Source organism: Lycorma delicatula, chromosome 9 (genome assembly GCF_047948215.1).
Source record: "Lycorma delicatula isolate Av1 chromosome 9, ASM4794821v1, whole genome shotgun sequence".
NCBI classification, from domain to species: domain Eukaryota; kingdom Metazoa; phylum Arthropoda; class Insecta; order Hemiptera; family Fulgoridae; genus Lycorma; species Lycorma delicatula.
In genome coordinates this window covers 129,898,150-129,915,539 of record NC_134463.1, presented here as the reverse complement: position 1 = coordinate 129,915,539, position 17,390 = coordinate 129,898,150, and the positions used below count along the sequence as shown (strand labels likewise).

At 36.4% G+C, this 17,390-nt stretch overlaps 1 protein-coding gene across 1 annotated transcript in view; it reads left to right on the top strand.

Moving 5' to 3' along the window:
- The window catches only part of LOC142330013 (uncharacterized), a 274,476-nt gene that overhangs the window by 196,575 nt on the left and 60,511 nt on the right, over positions 1–17,390 (top strand). The window contains exon 2 of the mRNA XM_075375018.1: positions 3,495–3,631. Within this exon, the coding sequence (XP_075231133.1) occupies positions 3,495–3,631 (137 nt within the window). The remainder of the gene's footprint in view (positions 1–3,494; positions 3,632–17,390) is intronic.

The window sequence follows — 17,390 nt, the reverse complement described above, 5'->3', positions numbered from 1 at the left end:
TTGCGGTGTGTATTTTAGTTAATGAAGTAAATACCTGTTAGTGATTAATGTTTACTGTTTTTTTTAGTCGTTTTCATTTAAGGCTTTGTCATATTCGATCATGTAAATTGTTAATATTTCAATACGGTTATTTTTTTTTTTAATTCCCAAGTTAGGAGAAAAAGGTACAGTAGTTCATAGTCAGGCCGTGGAAATTGTATTCAATGTTTATAATATCTTTTTACAAAACAATGTCGCAACCGGAATAGGGACGAAAACTGAAGCGTCGAATACGGTTGTTCAAGCGAGAAAACTATCAAAACGAACGGTCCAAAGAATTATAGCAGAAGGGAAATCAAATGAAACCGAGAAGCCATCCGTGTTAGTTTCGCCGAGAAAACGTGTAAATCGCTCCAGTGCTGTGTGCAATTTAGATTCGTTTAACACGGATGTTTTGAGGGGTTTGTAACCGTAAAATTCGTTCCTAGTGTGAAGAGAATTATGCAAAAAGTCTGCGAAAGTGAAATTAATTTCAAAGGAAGTAAAGATCTTACGAGAATATTACGTAAAATGGTATTTAGATGGAAAAACACAGAAAACAGGAAAATACTGATAGAACGGCACGATATTAAAATGCAACCTACATTCACAGTAATCATGCGACACCATAATCGAGAATAGACCCGACAAACCTTCTCGAGGGACTGAAAACACCAATATCCAAGGACTCGCTAATAATAATAATTGTTCACGCTGCCTGTAATAAAGGATTCATCAACAATTCTTTACTTATTTACGAGTCAAATAAGAAAGGGTATTATCACAAATCGATGGATTCCAAAAAGTACAGGAAATGATTACGCGAGAAATGTATTGTCTACTTCCCACCTCGGTCGGTCATTGTACTAGATAAGGGGCATTGTATCATAACGTTCTGCTACAAAAGCAGCCGAATTCTAACTTTTTAAAAAGCGATATGATAAAACTGTTAGCTGAACAACGGATTAACTGTTCTCCTGCTATGACGAAGACTGAATTATACGATATTATAATTACACAAAGAAAATCAAAAGAAATTTTTAATAGATGACATTTTCTAAAATTACGATCGCACAGTTCTACGGTTGCCACCTTATCGTCCTTAGCTAAACGCTATTGAAATGATTTGGAGTCGAGTGAAAGGGCAAGTAGCTAAAAGACAAAACAACTTTTAACATGTCGGACGTTCTTAAGTCAGCCGAAGAGGAATTTCACAGTGGAGCAATGTCCGCGAGCATGTTATTGACGTTGAAAAAAAATACATTGAAGATAAACATTTGCGTGACGTATACACCGACGATTTCGTGATAAACGTGAATTTTCAGAATCGGACACGAGCTCTTTAGAATCTACCGACGGCAGCGACATCGGAATTTGCAAGCTACACCAATAAAGCGAGTCGAAAAAGTAATTATTTAAAGTATTTTAAAATAACAATATTTATCGGGATAATAAACTAGTTTTAATTAAATAGCATCGTATGTATTTTTGGTTATAAATATCATCCATTTTAAGCCGACAATGTTTTCAGCCGGCCTAGAATCGTACCAAATGTTTGCTGAATGCTACTAGATTTTGTACCGACTTACGTGCCGATAGTTGTAACATCTTCGTTGTTTATCCTCAAACGCCATTTCTCGATCTCATGAAAGCGGTAAATCTTCGGAAAAAGTGTCTACAGTCGGTTTTTCTGTAAAGAATATATGAAAAAATATTCTTATGAATTTAAAAAATAATTTTTGATTACATTATTTACAATAAACCTTACAGTTAATTGACAAATTAATCGTAAAATTGAACGATGAAAAAAATTAACTGTTTTTGTTTATTCCATTAATCCCTGTAAACGGAATCTGTTTCCAGTCCGATTGGATTTATGTGGAGATAACTATACTATAACGGTGATCATTTTTTATGAATGTACTATGTTGTAGAAAGGTGATTATTATTAATATAATATTTTACGATTGTAAAACAAAAAAGTTAATGAATTTAAAAAACCTGTAACAATAACTCGCGTTAGCGACTTACCGAGTACTAATTAATACAATATATAATCGTCATTAGAATTTCAACTAAAAGGAGCGTTCAGGCTTTTAAAAATAGAAAATTCTACCTATTAACGGAAATATTTATTTATAATTTTATAATTCCTAATAACCCAAAGCTTTATAAAAATACTAGCGGACCCGACAGGATCAGACGTAAATCCAAAAATTAAAAAATTTTTCGAATAAACTATAAATTGTTTGTTGGACCGTTTTGATGAAAAAATATGTAAAAAAAATATATTTTAAGATACCTGACGCCACCACGCGTACAGTTATCATAACTCGACCTATGAGATCTTTCAGCGTTCTATAGAGAGCTTCAAGTGAATGCTTGTGAGGCGTAGTGCGTTCATCCCAGATAATAATTTTGCATTTTCTCAAAACTTCAGCCGTGCCTGAATGCTTCTTTATGTTACATATTGCGTCTGGATTTGTGTGAATGTTCAATGGCAACTTGAGTGCTGAATGCGTAGTCCGCCCGCCATCAAGCAAGGTCGCTGCAATGCCTGATGAAGCAATTGCCGACGCAAAAACGTTTCCAAAGTTGACACTATTTCTGTACACGCTTCAATACTGCACCTTACAAATTTGCACAATGTATATTTTTTAATTACACTTTAAAGCGTTATTTCAATAAATAACATAATATAATTTCTCAATAAGCGCGCAATTCTAAACGCGATCGCAGCGCTGCCTACCGAATCCATTTGTGAAACTTAACCGTCTCAAGATCAACAGCAACACATATAAATAAATAAATAAATTAAATTAAAAAAAAAAAAATTTTCTATCTGATCAAATTGTGAATCTAAACCGTTCTCCAGTCAACTTAATCACACACCCAAAATTTCATCAAAATCAGTCCAGCTGTTTTGGAGGAGTTCAGTCACATACAAACGAATAGAAGAAATATATATATATATATATATATATATATATATATATATATATATATATATAAAGAACACGAAGAAATAATAATCAATTTGTCACACTCTCAGAACTCGAAAACTTTAGTACCGTTTAAAGGTCAGATAAATGGTTCGCAATAAACGATATCTACGTTTATAGGGCCGGGGCGCTGAAGTTTTCTGCATCTTCTAGCGTTATATGCTTCCCTTCGGCGACCAGGTCCGTGCCGTGGCACTCACTTTGACCCTAAAGTGCAGAACTCTACCCGATAAAAGGTTATCGTTTTAATTGACATCGGCGTTACAATCGTTTGTTTACACCAAAATTTAACTAATAAAATAGAATCCTGATCATCCGGTTTTCCTGATTTTTCACGATGCCTTTATAAAATTATAAAAGGAAATCGGAGTGCTACTGCGTCGCTAAAAATTGAAATCTACAATTAATTAATTACAGGATCGTTGAAATTTTTTAGCCAATTTATTAATGATATTTTTCTTTCTTTTGTTTCAGTCGTCGGAAATCTATTTTATCCTCGGAGAGATATAGAACAGGCACTGAACATCATATCACCCGCATCGAAAGACTTCGGTACAAAATCTCGACAGACATGCGAAGTAAACGGCCTAAAATACTTACACGGACAGCAGGTATTTATAATGTTTTTTATTTACCTATTGAATATCGAGATAAAGTCAAACGCTAAACTTTATCGAGCCTTTTTATAAAAATAATAATTCTAATCGATTATTGAAATACATCGGCAATTAAGGTTAAGCTTCAAAGACATTTACAAACGATCGAATTTAAATTTAAACTTAGATGGTCGTTTTTAATCGTTAAGCGATCACCAGTAGACACTTAAAAAACTTTTTATAAAAAAGAAGAATAAATTATAAATTAGTAAATGTGCGAAACGCTATAAAACAAGTACGATTATATTTAGCCGCGATTTTAGCGTAAGAAATAAAAATGTACGGATTACTGTTGCAGTCGATTTAAACAGAAAGCGAAAATTTAGTTTAAAAATATATAAACCGTTTAAATCTTCAATTCAGATTGTCTATTCTAAAGAGACATGCCTAATGCGTGTCTCTTTTATAGGTCGGATAGATAAAACTTCTCAAGGAAGATATAACACAGCGTTAACCTTAAACCGGTCAAAGAGATATCCCCACCGTCCGTAAATAAAATTTTAAGGATGAAAATAACAGTTTAATTCTCTTACGATTGAAAACTTTCGCTAAAGGCTCTTTTAACAAATTTATAGTCCAAACAGGTTACTGGATATCGGATCTCTATCGTTTTTGAACGATGAAGTTTCTGCTTCACTATCGATAAAGTTTTCCGATAAACCGTTTTCTGTTTATTACGTACAAATTTTAAAACTATCGTTTCTAATAAAATAGTTTAATGACTGCTTTACAGGCGGTGTGTTACAATGTCGCTTCTTTATTTTTGATTCGAATTTATTTTTAGCATTTTAGTTAGCCATATGTTTTTAATTATAACGATTACATTTACAAATCGGTTAATAATCTCTTCCTTCAACAGGTTTAGTTTTATTTTAGCGTTTCCGAGGACACAAAACAATTTCGTAGACGTAACCGTGTTAATTGAAGTAAACGTACACGAAAGAAAAAAAAATTTAAAAATATTTTTAAAAACATTCTTTTCTTTAAAAAAATAACAATAAGCCACAAAACAAAACAAAATTGTCCTAAAAAAAAAATAATCTTGTTTTCAAGAAAATTACTTTAAAAAAAAAAATTCTGTTCGTGCATAACTAAAAATAAAATCGTGGGGCGCGCTCTAATTATAAAGAGGTTGTACATGAGAGTTCACCCCACACTTTTTAATTTTATGCACCCCGTGCATAAATAAAATATTTTGTGTTTTTAAAACAGGTTTTAAAATTTTTTTCTACTTTTTAGTCACAATTAAATGAAATTATCAAATTTTACTTTTTATATATGTGTATACATATTTTTTCTTTATATATATATATGTATAGCTTTGGTGCCACATGCTGTGCTTTTCGGCGAGTGCAACGCTAGCCGGTAGATATCGGGGGAACTTGTAGTCCACTTACGCGCCTACACACACGTTCCTCTAACCAAACCGGCTGACCGCGCAACTCTCCCACCAGAGCGGCGCTTCGTCCCCATTGCTGGCAGGCGCCTATAAAAATGAACCGAACGGCTCAGCGTAAGCGTCCTCTCGCCGACTACCCCAAGTAGCAGAGGAAGAAGAAGATTAAGAAGTACCGTGAAGTACCATTAAGACGGCAATATTTAAGACGCTTGTTTAGATAATTTAGTACCGGCGAACAATTTTTTTGTGAAGTTAAAAATTGCTTAAATGCGTGATTTATTTTAACTTTGTAGGTCAGAATCGTAGTTTTATAAAAACGAAGTAGTTCAAATGTTTATAATTTTTCAGATACGATACCGTTTTCTATATAAACCGGGTAAGTCTGAGATCCGATAAATCATTAACCGAACTGTAGTTTACTCGCAATACCCTTCAATTTTCCGGTCGGCGAGCACAATATAAATCTTTCGATATTAAGTCGTTACGATTAGACGATAAAACCTTAACGGATTACTTTAACCGCGGTTAAATATTGTTTTCATAATCTGAACTAACTTTAAAATTTATTGTGAATTCAAATCTATAGAGCGGTTTCCAAACAACGTATCTTTTATATAAAACATACGTAAAAAATTTAATTAGCAGATATTTAACGTTTTTAATTTCTCCTAATTATTACCTACTAATTAATTACTTTTCTTCTCTATTAATTTAAAGTATTTTATCAAAATTTAATTTCGCATTCGGCTATACAACACAAGCATAACTTAATATATAGCATAACTCGTAAATTATTGTTTATAACTCCAGCGGATCTGACAGATCGGTTTACATTCGTTTATAGGCCACAAATTTCCTGGACGGGGGAAATTTTTTATTTTGAATCGACCTCACCTTGTCCTTAATTTCTATTGTCGTATCGTAACAGTCCTTCTCTGGTCTATCGGAACACCAGGTACTTCTGACAAACCGTGATGTTAGACAAAGGAATTCCTTGCTAAGAAATGGTTTATCGTAACCGACCTCCGATCGAGTTGCGTACTGAAGTATAATTCGTTATAACGTTAAAGTGACATCAAATAAACAAAATACAGTATTCGTAAAGTACGAGAGCCCTTAAATAACTTTAACTTTAACTTTAGAAAAATTAAATTTAGGGATCGTTTCGATCTCAGAACCGATCTGTATGATACCACGCGTCGAAAATGTTTTATTGGAAATGGAGGATTCCAACAGGTTATTTTAAAGAGCATTAAAAAACAGAAATTATGACGTAAAAGTCTTCGGCGTACGACAACCTAACCGAAACGATTGCCGTTTAGTATTTTTCATACTTAGATTCACAAGCGGTGGTATTATTATTATTAGTATCTCTTAAATAACTGCTTAAGCGTAAAACAATTAAAAAATTAAATCTAATAAACGCTCCTACCTCGAAACGATCCATTTGTCGTTTTGAGATCTATACTTGGAGTGTATTGAAATAAGTTGCTATTGGAATAGTTTTGAAAAAAATATTAAATGGCCGCCATTTTTGGTAGAGTTGTAGCAAGTATTTCTAAATCTATTTTTTCAAGCTTTTTTCAATGCCCTATAAAATAATGTGATAACAACTTTTTCATCTTAAAATTTGTCGATCTAGGTTCTGCGGGGGCTTGGAGTTTAGTCGCAAAACTTTATGAATAATCTGTATGATATATACATATACATATTAAAATAGACTTCAAAAACCGGTTAAGATATAATATAATAATTTTTCAATTAATTCTAACTTTTAGATATTACATGTATACGTGAAATGAAAAACGATCACCGGTAAGTTATTTATCCTTAATTTAACGATTAATTCGGATAGTATAAAATCAAACAATTGTAAAGTTATTAATTTATACCTTCGAACATATTTTTTTAACTCTTATGTAGGTTTTTTATCTTACGTACTCCTCCACCTATTTTGCGGGAAATGCGTTTGGAATTTCTGGTGGGTGATTTATCTTTGATATGCGTAATACGATATGAATTGTTCTAAATATAAACTTTGAACGTTTATAGAAAACTAACGAGCAGACATTGCTCTAGCTCTTTCGTGGTACGTGTTCTGCAGAAGTTGTTATTTTGTAAGCCGTAATTCCGAATGAATGGATATCGGTGTTCTTTGATAGTCTTTCTTTTTCTTTCTTTCTTTTTCCTGTTTAGCCTCCGGTAACTACCGTTTACATAATACTTCAGAGGATGAATGAGGATGATATGTGTGAGTGTAAATGAAATGTAGTCTTGTACATTCTCAGTTCGACCATACCTGAGATGTGTGGTTAATTGAAACCCAACCGCCAAAGAACACCGGTATCTACGATCTAGTATTCAAATCCGTGTAAAAATAACTGGCTTTAGTAGGACTTGAACGCTGTAACTCTCGACTTCCAAATCAGCTGATTTGGAAAGACGCGTTAACCGCTAGACCAACCCGGTGGGGTTTTCTTTGATGGTTTGGTTTCAGTTAACCGCACGTCTCAGAAACGGTCGACTTGAGACTATACAAGACTACGCTTCAGCTATATTTATATATATCATCGTCATTCATCCTCTGAAGTAATATCTTATGATGATTCCGGAGGCTAAACAGAAAAGAAAGTAATTGCCATAATTGCTCGATGTTATTTCATGAATTTCCCGGTTTCTACTCGAATTCGTCGCTTCGCGGACACCCATATCGATTTCACAATTTGTTGTTAACGCCTTTCTCGGGATCAAAAAAATTTAGGAAGTCGACCGGGTGGGTGAAATGCATATTCGGAACGGCAGGAATGCTTCTACATGAATTCTACAGAAATTACGGTTGTATACGGCTTACTGCTCTTTGACCGTGAAGTAATATTTTTGCCGTACTTATTTTTTCTTGTCAGCAATTCTCTCTTTATTCCTCGACGCACCATTGTCTGAAGCTATACTCGTACGCTAACGGCGTAGTTTAGCGATCTTTAATATAACAATTTAAATAATTGTAAGTCTGTGCAATTTTAATCGTTTAAAATCAAACATTTAGTGATTAAATAGTTACAGAAACGGTCCAATTTATACAACAGTACTAAGGTTTAAAAACAAGACTTTCGTAAAGATTATCTATTTTAAAATAAAATTGTCCCCTGACCCGCTGTGCCATATGCTTAATAAATTATTAAATTAAATTTGGAAAAGTTAAAAAGGATTAGATTTATTAAAATATTCGCCATCTTGAAACAGTTAAATGTGTTTTCGAAATGTTAAAAGTATTTCTTGTAGCGGGACGAAAGGTATAGATTTTACAATAAAATAGGAATTTGCCTTTATTTTTAATCGGGTGAGAAAATAAAAAATTTCTCACGGCCGAATAAACATCTGAAATTTGAAAAAAAAGTTTTTCTCGGGTACAAACGAGATCTTTAAATGCCACTTTAAATAACTGCATCTAAATGGTAAATAATATACGAATGAATGCCGCTTCCCAGATAAATATACAACACTTGACAATTTAAATTAACCACGAGATGGAAAAAGGGCTGCGAAAGAAATAAGATTTTTTATTAAAGCTACTAAAATATTCGGCCGTCTCATGTAAAAAGGTACAGTCGCTTCACAGAAGTATAGAATAATGTGCATCTTCTTCTCTGTATAGCTGTTCCGCTGTGGAATACTAAAAAGATTTTTCCTTTACTCTACATTGTCTTTATATATATAAAATATACACCTTGTACATACAAGAGAAGACATATAAAGACCAAGGTGTCATCAAGAAGTATCTGAGTTTGGTTCAAAAAACAAAAATACGTAACTTGTTTAGTTCACTGACCTTTTTTTTTACTTCCGGATCCACCGTTAGGCATTCTTCAGAGGATGAAGATGAATGATTTGTAGCGTGTGTGAAAATGCCAAGCCTGACCAGGATTCGAACCCGGGACCTCTGGATGAAAGGCTGAGACGCTACCACTCGCGCCACGGAAGCCGGCTATCACTGATTTATCCCCTTCAAAGTAGGCATTTTCCGATGAAACACACTTACCCGAGCGATGTCTCCGTTGTCGACAGCATTTTTAAAGTCGTTTTTAGCGAGCAACATAAGTTCTGGTATCGCATTTCTTTTGATCTTTTCTCTGTCACCAAATATATTTCCTTATTTGGAACTTTAAATTTAAGAAAGAACCAAACATTGCAGGTAGCCGTACGCGTTGAATAAGGAGGCTGTTGAAGTCGTTCGATCTCGTGTTTTGCCAAGAATCGCTGGATAAGTTGTGATACAGGAACTGGAACGTCGTGTGATGAATTTTCCCAAAAGCTGCGATCTCTTGCGTCGAACAGAATCTCTTAGCCGACGTAAAACAATCGGGTAGTACACTTATATTGATAGTTTGTTTTGAAGGAGCATCATCATGATAAATCGCGCTTTAATAATGAAAATAGGCTAGCATGTACCGGCATTACCGCACTTCTTCGTGATAACCTTTCCTTTGTCGCGAAGAATTTTTTCAGATAAGAAGTTTTCAGATAGGAGGCTGCGCCTTTTTTCAGCCGTAGACCCGTGTTTCGTATCCGGTTACTATTTTTTCCCTAAAATCAGGATCACTATTAGCGCATTCCACCACGCCTTCCGCAACGTGCAGTCGGTTTTCATTAGGTTCGTAAGTCAAAATTTTGGGGCTAATTTTGATGACGATTTCCGATACTCCATCGTCTTTATAAGCTTTATCTATTTCCAAAAGATACTAAAAATAAAAAACCAGTGCGACACCTGACAGTTTTCCTACTCGTTATAAAAATGTTCTGTAATTTTCCTTTACCTTAATTATTCTCTATTCAAGTTTATAAAAATGCAGTTAACAAAAAACGCGTGTTTTAAAAGCAAAGAAACGACGGTTATACGTGCCGGTAGTATATATTTTTTATTTAAAAAAAATTTTAATGACGGATACGATTATTTCAAAGAGAACTCATTTACATTTTCTTAGAACAAAATAAAAAAAATAAATGATATGGAAACGCCGGGAGTTTATTTTTATTACAATGGATCCGCCTGGGTTACAAAAAATAAATGAACTAACCGAACCGTAATTTATATTAAGTGTATGAACGTGAAACAAACACACACAAGCAAATCAAGACGTTAATTTTTTTTACATAGAAGGTATTCAAGGTAACATGTCCTTAGAAGAAGAACACTTAATGTACAGTTAGTGTATCCCTTTAAATGTCACTCTTAATATACATTTCCCCCTCCCACCACCGTATGTTTAATGGCAATAAGAAGGTGGTGCGGTAGTACGACGGCGTTGTGAAACGAGGGAAATGGAATGTTTCGCTTCTTACTTTCAACTCTTACAATTAAATTCCCTTCAGCTTTCTTCTTCTGAATCTCAGTTCTTTGTCGCTGCTTCCCTCATCCGTCCGACAGTATTACAGTTTCGTACTTGTTTTTGCGACTCTTACGAGCTCTTCAATCAGTATAACAACGATTCGACTGTGACTTGAAACTGTTTCAGTCGGTTCCGAAGTTAGAAACTGTTGTCAGAAACCGTTTTACTCCGATCGCTCGAGCGGACCGGCAATAAGCTTAATAAAGTTTCACACTGTTTTAATAAAACATTTGTTTTTGTTACTCAATTTTATTACTTATTTCTATACGCTACCCGTATTTTTTAAATTAAAGATTTTATTTGTTTTAAGAAAATTTTCCGAGAACAGAACTAATCGCTTATTTTGTATTTGACGGGAGTTTGGTGTTGTCAACGATAAAAACAGTCTACAAGAAAACTAAAGAACTTTTGATTCAGGGAAATGTCCTTAATCCCTTGCGTTTGTTTTCGTGTACCAATGATCCTTTACCTAAATATCATGAACCACTCGTTCGTTGCTACTCCCTTCACTGACGACACAACTATCTAAACCTGAAGATAATTGTTTTTTTTCTTAATTTGTAAGTTTTAATTTAGTATTAATAAAACGTTAAGCTTATCGTCATTATTAAATACTTATTTCCCTTACATACTCATTCGTATATTCCAGTCTGAAGCGTAACATCATCTCTCGGGTCACCGTCAAAAAGTCACAACGAGTTTTCAAGACACAGAAAAATAGGCTGTCAAATGGCTGTCGTTTGGCATCCGTAAGTACATTATTCATTGTATGCCGATAGTTAAAAAATTATAAACGTTAACTTTTCCGTGTCTTTATAAATGTGCCGTCTTTGCTAAAAATTACAAAAATAACAATTGTGCCTCTATCGAACCAGACAATAGAAACGGTACAAAAACTCTACACAATATTTTGGCTTACGAGAAAGCGTCTTACGCTTCCGTTACCGTATTTTATTGAATAACCGAACCGTTTAAAAATCAATCCACCAATTTATTTAAGGGACAATAAAAGGATTTTCTTTTACAGAAACGATATTCGGTCGATGAATTTTTAAACGATACCGATTAAAAAATTTGAATAAAATTAAAGTTTTTGCATTCTGTTTAACGTGTACATATATTTATTTGCTAAAATAATAGGTAGTATAAAACGTATTGAGCCTTTTGCGCAAGAGACAGCGTTGGCGTATTCTGGCAAACGTCGAGGAAAACCGGCATGCAAACAGTCGTGACATCGCCGATGACCTAAATATCCATCATCAAACAGTGTTAAACCTTTGGAGAAAGCTGGCCGCAAAAAAAAGCTCGACGTTTGGGCGACGCATAATCTGATACAGAAAGATTTACTCTGATTTACTTGAATTTCTACCTGCGAATCTCTACTTAAACCTAACGAATCGAGCCGTTTCTGAAGCGGTTGATCGCGAGTGACAAAAATCGGATAACCTACGACAACGATGTGCGACAAAGATCGTGGCCGAAGCGAGGAGAACCTCCACAGTCTGTGGCAAATCCAACACTGACGCCCAGGAAGGTTATGCTGTGCGTTTGGTAGGCTTTCTAAGGGCATCGAACATCACAAGCTGCTGCCGCCAGGCAGAAAGGTAGACTCAGACCTGCACTATCGGCGATTAGCCTGATTGAACCTAGCGATTCAAAGGAAACGGCCTGAACCGTACTGACAACGCTAGACAGCTTACATCTTTAACGACCCGTCAGAAATTAAGAGAACGTGACCGGGAGGTTTTAATCCTTCCATCGGATAGCCCGGACCTGGCACCGTCAGTATCATTGTTTCGGTCTCTGCAGAACTCCCAGAATGGTGGTAAGTTAATTTCAAAACCTGTGAAAACCACTTGTCACACTGTTTTGGCCGGAAACCACACAAGTTCTAAAGCGTCGGGATTATGGTGTTGTCGGAAAAATGACATCGAAAAAATGTTGCGTATTTGGTTGGTGTCGTAATAATATTTTCCAAATGTATTCTCAATTTTAACCTAAATGCTTAATACGGTTTAGATAGTCTGATATTTATGTGCTCAAATAATTTTCTTTTAACGCCTTTTGAATTATAAATTTATTCTTTTGCAGTTATTTTTAATATTTTCACGTGTTTTTATCAATTTTATATAAGTAATATGGATTTTTTATAACATTTTTTCTACTTACTAATGCATATTTTGTGATGCCGTTCTGATCAAGGTTTCCCTTAACCCAGCCGGGTGAGTGTTATAGCATTTTCTAACTTTTATCTGTGTAGTAGCATATCTACCAGTTCCGATCTCTGATTTGCATTATTATGTACCGATCAGAATAAAGGATTTATCTATTTTATAAATAACCAAGTAATCGATTTACGCATTAGGAGAACTAAGAAGGCCCAGCTTTATCCGTTAAGTATTTCAGTCCAGGGTTAGTCTTTTAAAAACTACCGTATAGGAAACAATCTCCTGATAGGCCTGACCCCATAGAAGAAGACACCCTCCGTACCTAGCCCTTATGGTCTTTGCCGGAGTTCGTCTTCAAAACCTCGACGTATGACATATTTCAGTCCGCCTCAGACAGGATGCACCGATGCGAATGCCACGAGCTACATTCCCGTCGGTGTACTACTACCTACGGAGAACTCAAACAAAAAACATCAACCAAGTCTTAATGGACTGAATGGACTAAAGTATAACGAGAACGAAGGAATTGAACCACCAACCCGAATAGGTAAGCGAGTTCAACACTCAACGTAAAACAAGAATACGAACACCGCAACAGCACTAAAACAAAACATAACTGAAAACAGAATAATAACAGAAATAAAAGTAAGGACAAAATTCAACCAGGGCTCTATATCCCCTCAGCAATCCTTTTTTTTGCTAAATAATAGATCACAAATAAGAAGTGTAAACTGTTATAAAGAAAAACACAAGCAAACGCTAATAACACACAAACAAAACTAAATAAATCTTGTAAAAACTAAAAAATCACCTACAAATAACTAAAAACTAAAAAGCCATCTTGTGAAAACCTATAGAAACACCGCCGGGTAAAGAGGGTTAAAAATAAGGTGGATAATGAGAGAAGACCCGTAGGAAGACCGCAAAATGAGACAAATGACCCCATCAGAAGAAGATTTTCATCGACTGATGTGTACGGACAAGTGGCCGATCGAAGTTCCTCGGGAAATCTGGGTTTCTTTACTCAAAATTATAGCGACACAATATACGCTCGATTAAATCCATCGATTTAGTTATACATCGGTTACTAAAATTCGAAGTGTTGGACTGATCAACCGCCATATTCTGGTGCAGGGTTATCTCGAAACCTATCGGTACTCGGGGTATCTTGTGCCTGAGGTAATTCCATACCGTCAGACAAACGTAAGTTATTGGTTTATTTTAGCGACTACAGGCTAATCGCCCGATCACAGTTACTACTAAAGGTTAAATTTTGTAGCGTTTAAAAAATCCAAAGATCGACCGAGATTCGAAGAAACACGGTTTTCATCGAAACCTTGCGAATGAAAGGCACAGACGCTACCACTCCGCCTGAGAGATGATAATATATTGTCGCCAAATCGGTCCGACAGCACATGGCACCTTAGAACCTTGCAGTAACCCTGAAAAGGGATGTCTGGAGTTTTTATAGTGGTGGGCCTAAAAAGGGCCGTTTGTGTGTTTGACGGGTTAGTCCTGAGGAGAGCAGTTCAGTCCAATCCCATTATCGCTGCGGGGAAAATAATCGCGGAGAAAGAAAAGACCTAGACCCGGCCGGCGGGGCTGGTTCTGGGGGTGCGTGCGCCCCCCTGTGCTGGTCACGCCGGTTAGAGGCGAAAAGGCATAAAGACCGAGACCCGGTTCCTGTCGGGAGGGGGGGGGGGGAACGGCATAGCCGGGCTTGGCCCCCCTTGGTGGGAATTAGAGGCAGGAAAACAAGAGATCTGTACCGGGGCGGTTGACCTTCCGTACCGGGTGTAAAAGCGGCGGGTGGGAAGACCGCCTTAGAGTCAAAGACACGTCCCTGGGTCGAGTATACTTAACTGGATGTCCGGCCCAGGGATGTAGGGAAAAAAAAAAGTTCAGTCCGATCGCTGGTCTCCAGAGATGTCGGTTCAGCTTTAGTCGGGAAATTGCTGCTTGTCCAGTGGCATCAGACCGAGCTTCCGCACAGTGTCAGTCGGGTCTCCGCTGCAGTGGCAGTTGTGGCTACCGCAGCCCCGCATTGTCGGGTCCTCGTCGGTCGTCTTCCCCCGGCGCGGTCGAGCCGATTTTTATCGAGCGAGCCGACGTTGGGCTGGCTCCTTATGGTAGGGCCGTCGGTCGGCCCACCGGCCAGGGTGCAGAAAGCCCGGAACGGGAAGGCGGCGTACGCGCCTTGCGGCTGCCTCGGCGGGCCAGCCGGGCTTGCTGCTCCGACGGGGATGTTGGCAACCGCTGGAAGGTCCCGCGTCGGACCGGCCAGCGAGCTTCTTCCCCTTTTCTTCTTTTCGGTCTTCTGGTGGTGGTTTGAGAGTAGGGAGTGCTGTCGCAGTTTTGTGCTCCTGCTTGTAAAGCCGGCCAGGGCGTGGTGGGGGCCGAACCGCTGTGGTGAGATGTTGGGCGATCACCCGGCTCGGTGGGAGGAATGCTTGTGCAGGCGTGTAATGTAGTGCAACTCCTGTTGATATCTGAACTGCTAGCGTCGCGTTCGCCGACATGAAGCACGGCATGCGGCAACAATATAATACCGATAATACTAACACGGTTAAATTAAGAAAGGAGTCGACCGGTTTATTGTTATATCCGTAATGAAACGATCTACGGAATGATTTTCGATTTTTCAATTTTGCAATAGTTTACCCAAGGACACTTTTTATCCAAAGTTTTTATAAGCGTAAAATATTTCTATTTTTAACGGTCGGTAAGTTATTTAAGTGTTCCCGTAGTCTCTTAATAATCATTTACATTTCATTTTTCAGATCAAAAATATTGAAAACCACAAATTTTCAGCTATGCTTTGCGGCAAAGAATTTCAGTACGGTCTTAATTTTCTGTCTCGTTTCTGCACCGTCAGAAATTAGAGCGAGATCTTTCATTAACCCTAACCCGGAAAAAAAAAACGTTTTTATCTACGTTTATACGAATTATTACTTTTTTCCATCATTAAAACTTACCTTATTTCTGTTTCTTTTTAGCATACCTTTGTCTAAATATTTTGCGTATTATTTTATACGATTATTATTTTTACGTATTAATTTGAGCTTTAATCGCTACTTTTTTTATTTTGTGACCGATGTTTCCCCGATGCTTCCACGAGAATGCTAGGTCGACTGAATAACACTTTTCCCTCTTACCTGGATGTCATCTGTTCTGTACGTATCTGAACAAAATATTATAATATGGATATTATAGTATGGACTTTTTATTGTTTAATTAAATCTATCTCATCGTTTATTATTTTTTTTTGCAGTGTAAACCTAATTTGTAACGCCTTACTAAGCAGATTCCTATCACCCGTAGGTCGTATAGCTCTGTCTCTTTTTCACTTACCCGTTCTGTAATGCGTTATTGGAAAAGCGATAACATTATGAACGGTATGGGTGTGGTAGTCGGGCCGGTAGTGCATGTCCGAGCCACACGCCGCACACTACAACGGGTGGTAGCTGAAATTCAGTCGGGGGCGTTGGCTTCCGTCCAACAGTACACGACTTTACCCCGAGTGCTTCGGTCTCGACCCCGAATATATATGTATATAATATATCAAAACATATCATCCGCACACACCGTCGACGAGCGACACCGCATTAAGTGCAATATTAATCGATCACGTGACCTCCCGTTGTAAATACGACGTCGACAAATTATATTGTTTGGCTTTCATAAAATTAAACGATAATTAATGTCCGTTATTACTCAGGAATATAATAGCTGACGAAAGAGGAGGGGGGGGGGAGTGAAGTTGTGTTTTATAACCTGGCCTATATTATAGCGACGAAAATATTATTTATTTATTTGGAATTGGAATTTCATTGAATACTTAGAGGAGGGAGCTAAAAGGCCAATAATTAAAAGGCGACAATTCGTAGATATTTTACTTAATAATTTTTTGAATTGTGAAGCGAAGTTTTGCAATGGAATACAAATAACGCACATAAGAACACGTTCTTATGACTTATTTTGCGACCGTTACACTGAATACGTCACGTGATCTGCTGAATTAGTCGTAGCAGAATAAATAAAAAAAATGAACTAATAGATACGACGTACTCTGTACATTACTTCATCCTTTATATTTTCAGATATCAATCGTGTGACCTCTACGATGGAATTACATAATTGTTCGGTTTCTTAATCTCAAAATAATTACAACGTCTCCTTTACTTTTCTAAATTATCTGTTTCCTATATTTTAATCTTTATCTTCCGTTACCGTTTTTTCTGTGAATTAATAAATTAACTCGTATTCAGTAGCTCGATGTACTTTTTCTTTTATCGATAAACCCGATTAATTTCTCTGTACCTTGATTCTCTTAAAAACTTTTCGTTTCGTTTCAAACTTTCCCGAACGATGTTAAATTTTATTTTTCGTTTAATATAATCTATTAAACGTATTTAAAATACCTGAAGTATAAGATTCACCGGCTATAGTGGTCCTTTGTCTGAAATTATTGGCATTTTCTGAACATTTTATTGTTATTGATGGCAACTCAGCAAACCGATTCGTTACATCGACCTTATTTAAATTTAAATTCTATTTTCTCTTTTTCAGTTTTAATTTATTGCATCCCACATTAACCAACTTTCACGTATTTAATTTTACTTAATTGTGTGTACTTCGATGCTTAACCTTAACGTTGTAGAAAACTTGACAGAAGACGTAACTTATTCACGAAAATATCAGAGCCTTCACAAAAAATAACAAGCATCCCGTGTCAGAGTTACCAGGAAAGTTAATAAACAAAT